The 5,562-nt window shown below is 23.7% G+C and overlaps 1 protein-coding gene across 1 annotated transcript; it reads right to left on the bottom strand.

The window, feature by feature from the left end:
- Window positions 1-3,868: 3,868 nt before the first annotated feature.
- On the bottom strand, window positions 3,869-4,664 carry LOC126928013 (NADH-ubiquinone oxidoreductase chain 1-like; the record flags this gene model as incomplete). Its single annotated transcript, XM_050743963.1, is given in 4 exon segments — window positions 3,869-4,230; window positions 4,233-4,419; window positions 4,421-4,540; window positions 4,542-4,664. Coding segments are annotated over 4 exon segments (792 nt in total), but the record flags the coding sequence as incomplete, so codon positions are not given.
- Between the last annotated feature and the right edge of the window lie 898 nt (window positions 4,665-5,562).

Here is a 5,562-nt window from a genome sequence, read left to right as displayed (position 1 = left end):
ATACTATATAACATAATGCGTTATAACGTTATACTATATAACGTAATACGTTATAAGGATATGACATATAACGTTATACTATATATCGTAATGCGTTATAACATTATACTATATAACGTAATACGTTATAAGGATATGACATATAACGTTATACTATATAACGTAATGCGTTATAACGTTATACTATATAACGTAATACGTTATAAGGATATGCCACATAACGTTATACTATATAACGTAATGCGTTATAACGTTACACTATATAACGTAATACGTTATAAGGATATGCCACATAACGTTATACTATATAACGCAATACGTTATAAGGATATGCCATATAACATTACACTATATGACGTAATGCGTTATAACGTTATACTGTATAACGTAATACGTTATAAGGATATGCCACATAACGTTATACTATATAACGTAATGCGTTATAACGTTACACTATATAACGTAATACGTTATTAGGATATGCCACATAACGTTATACTATATAACGTAATGCGTTATAACGTTACACTATATAACGTAATACGTTATAAGGATATGCCACATAACGTTATACTATATAACGCAATACGTTATAAGGATATGCCATATAACATTACACTATATGACGTAATGCGTTATAACCTTATACTATATAACGTAATACGTTATAAGGATATGCCACATAACGTTATACTATATAACGTAATGCGTTATAACGTTACACTATATAACGTAATACGTTATAAGGATATGCCACATAACGTTATACTATGTAACGTAATACGTTATAACGATATACTATATATCGTTATACTATATAACGTAATGCGCTATAACGATATACTATATACCGTTATACTATATAACGTAATGCGTTATAACGTTATACTATGTAACGTAATACGTTATAAGGATATGACATATAACGTTATACTATATAACGTAATGCGTTATAAGGATATGACATATAACGTTATACTATATATCGTAATACGTTATAACGATATACTATATAACGTTATACTATATAACGTAACGCGTTACAACGTTATACTATGTAACGTAATACGATATATGGATATGCCATATAACGTTATACAGTATATCGTAATGCGCTATAACGTTATACTATATAACGTAATACGTTATAACGATATACCATATAACGTTATACTATATAACGTAATGCGTTATAACGTTATACTATATAACGTAATACGTTATAAGGATATGACATATAACGTTACACTATATAACGTAATACGTTATAAGGAAATGCCACATAACGTTATAGTATATAACGTAATACGTTATAGCGATATACTATATAACTTCATACTATATAACGTAATGTGTTATAACGTTATACTATATAACGTAATACGTTATAAGGAAATGCCACATAACGTTATAGTATATAACGTAATACGTTATAGCGATATACTATATAACTTCATACTATATAACGTAATGTGTTATAACGTTATACTATATAACGTAATACGTTATAAGGATATGACATATAACGTTATACTATATAACGTAATACGTTATAAGGATATGCCACATATCGTTATACTATATAACGTAATGCGTTATAACATTATACTATATAACGTAATACGTTATAAGGATATGACATATACCGTTATACTATATAACGTAATGCGTTATAACGTTATACTATATAACGGAATACGATATAAGGATATGCCACATAACGTTATACTATATAACGTAATGCGTTATAACGTTATACTATATAACGTAATACGTTGTAAGGATATGCCACATAACGTTTTCCTATATATCGTAATACGTTATAACATTATACTATGTAACGTAATACGTTATATGGTTATGCCACATGACGTAATACTATATAACGTAATACGTTATATCATTATATTATTTAACGTAATGCGTTATAACATTATGCTATGTAACGTAATACGTTATAACTATATACCATATAACGTTATGCTATATAACGTAATACGTTATAACGATATAAAATATAACGTTATACTATATAACGTAATGCGCTATAACGTTATACTATATAACGTAATACGTTATAACGAGATACCATATAACGTTATACTATATAACATAATGCGTTATAACATTATGCTATATAACGTAATACGTTATAACTATATACCATATAACGCTATGCTATATAACGTAATACGATATAACGATATACCATATAACGTTATACTATATAACATAATGCGCTATAACGTTATACTATATAACGTAACACGTTATAACGATATACCATATAACGTTATACTATATAACGTAATGCGTTATAACGTTATACCATATAACGTAATACGTTATAAGGATATGACATAAAACGTTATACTATATAACTTAATGCGTTATAACGTTACACTATATAACGTAATACGTTATAAGGATATGCCACATAACGTTATACTATATAACGTAATACGTTATAAGGATATGCCACATAACGTTATACTATGTAACGTAATACGTTATAATGATATACTATATATCGTTATACTATATAAAGTAATGCGCTATAACGATATACTATATACCGTTATACTATATAGCGTAATGCGTTATAACGTTATACTATGTAACGTAATACGTTATAAGGATATGACATATAACGTTATACCATATAACGTAATGCGTTATAAGGATATGACATATAACGTTATACTATATATCGTAATACGTTATAACGATATACTATATAACGTTATACTATATAACGTAATGCGTTACAACGTTATACTGTATAACGTAATCCGATATATGGATATGCCATATAACGTTATACAGTATATCGTAATGCGCTATAACGTTATACTATATAACGTAATACGTTATAACGATATACCATATAACGTTATACAATATAACGTAATGCGTTATAACGTTATACTATATAACGTAATACGTTATAAGGATATGACATATAACGTTACACTATATAACGTAATACGTTATAAGGAAATGCCACATAACGTTATAGTATATAACGTAATACGTTATAGCGATATACTATATAACGTCATACTATATAACGTAAAGCGTTATAACGTTATACTATATAACGTAATACGTTATAAGGATATGACATATAACGTTATACTATATAACGTAATACGTTATAAGGATATGCCACATATCGTTATACTATATAACGTAATGCGTTATAGCAATATACTATATAACGTCATACTATATAACATAATGCGTTATAACGTTATACTATATAACGTAATACGTTATAAGGATATGACATATAACGTTATACTATATAACGTAATACGTTATAAGGATATGCCACATATCGTTATACTATATAACGTAATGCGTTATAACATTATACTATATAACGTAATACGTTATAAGGATATGACATATAACGTTATACTATATAACGTAATGCGTTATAACGTTATACTATATAACGTAATACGTTATAAGGATATGCCACATAACGTTATACTATATAACGTAATGCGTTATAACATTATACTATATAACGTAATACGTTATAACGTTATACTATATATCGTAATACGTTATAAGGATATGACATATAACGTTATACTATATAACGTAATACGTTATAAGGATATGCCCTATAACGTTATACTATATAACGTAATGCGTTATAACGTTACACTATATAACGTAATACGTTATAACGATATGCCACATAACGTTATAGTATATAACGTAATACGTTATAGCGATATACTATATAACGTCATACTATATAACGTAATGCGTTATAACGTTATACTATATAACGTAATACGTTTTAAGGATATGACATATAACGTTATACTATATAACGTAATGCGTTAATTAAAAAAATTAAATGAAATATAAAAATTAATAAAAAATATAAAGATCAATTATTTAACCCATAAAATATTACAGTTAAAATAATCCTAATAAATATAATATTTATATATTCTGATAAAAAAATTAATACAAATAATCTTCTAAAATATTCAAGATTAAATCCAGAGACTAATTCAGACTCTCCTTCAATTAAATCAAATGGAACTCGATTTAAATCAATTAATACTCTAATCATAAAAATTAAATATAAAGGATATAAAAAAAATATAAAATTAATATTCTTTTGAAATTTTAAAAATCTAAAAAATGAATAATCTTCAATTATTATCATTATAATAAAAAATATTATAAATAATAAAATTTCAATGAAATTATTTGAGAAACAACACGTAATGATCCTAAAATTGAATAATTACATATTGATACCCAACCAATTATCATAATTGGATAAACTATAAATCTCAAAATTAATATTAAATAAATAATTCTAAAATCAATAAAATAAAATTTATAAATTCAAGGATAAATTAACCATAAAATTATTGATAAAAAAAAATATAATTATTGGACTATATAAATATCTTAAATTAATTCTTAAATAAAAAAATTCTTTAGTTAACAATTTTAATGCATCTCTAAATGGTTGAAATAAACCTTTAAATATAATCTTATTAGGGGCCTTTTCGTAGCTGTATATATCCTAAAATTTTACGTTCAAATAAAGTTAAAAAAGCTACCCTAATTAAAATTATTAAAATTAATAAAATATAATTTAATAAATTATTTATAATTATTATATATTAAAATATATTTTAATTTATTTAAATTCTAAATTTAATGCACTAAATATGCTAATATAATTATTTTAAATATATTTATTAATTTAAATAATAATTTAATTACAAATTATAGTCCTTTCGTACAAATAATTTATTATATTTTTATAGATAGAAACCAATCTGACTTACGTCGATTTGAACTCAAATCATGTAAGATTTTAAAAGTCGAACAGACTTAATTATTAAATTTCTTCATTTAAAATTTATCTTAATTCAACATCGAGGTCGCAATCATCTTTTTCAATTTGATCTTTAAAAAGACATTACGCTGTTATCCCTAAGGTAATTTATTCTTTTAATTTTTATTAAAAGATCAAAAAATATTATTCTTTAATCAAAGTTAATATTTAAAATAAAGTTTAATAAATTTATTTATCCTCCCAATAAAATATTAATATTTAATAATTAAATTATAATCAACATATTAATATCAAATTCTATAGGGTCTTATCGTCCCATAAATAAATCTTAGCATTTTAACTAAAAATTTAAATTAATTAAATATATATGAGACAGTATATATCTCATTAACTCTTTCATTCCAGTCCTCAATTAAAAAAACAATTGATTATGCTACCTTTGTACAGTTATTTATACTGCAGCCATTAAATTTTTATCATTGGGCAGAATTGACTTAAAATTATTATTCAATAAGCCATGTTTTTGATAAACAGGTGGATATAATTAACTTGCTGAATTCCTTATATATATATATATATATATATTAAATATTATCTATAACTTAAATTTTAAATTTATATATTATTTATTAATTACTAATTCAATCATTATATTTAATTTAATTAAATTAAAAATTATTTTTTTTAAAAAATATATATTCATCTATTAATATAATTTT

Source organism: Bombus affinis, unplaced genomic scaffold (assembly GCF_024516045.1).
Source record: "Bombus affinis isolate iyBomAffi1 unplaced genomic scaffold, iyBomAffi1.2 ctg00000454.1, whole genome shotgun sequence".
In the NCBI taxonomy this organism is placed as follows: Eukaryota; Metazoa; Arthropoda; class Insecta; order Hymenoptera; family Apidae; genus Bombus; species Bombus affinis.
This window is presented reverse-complemented; position numbering and strand designations above follow the sequence as displayed.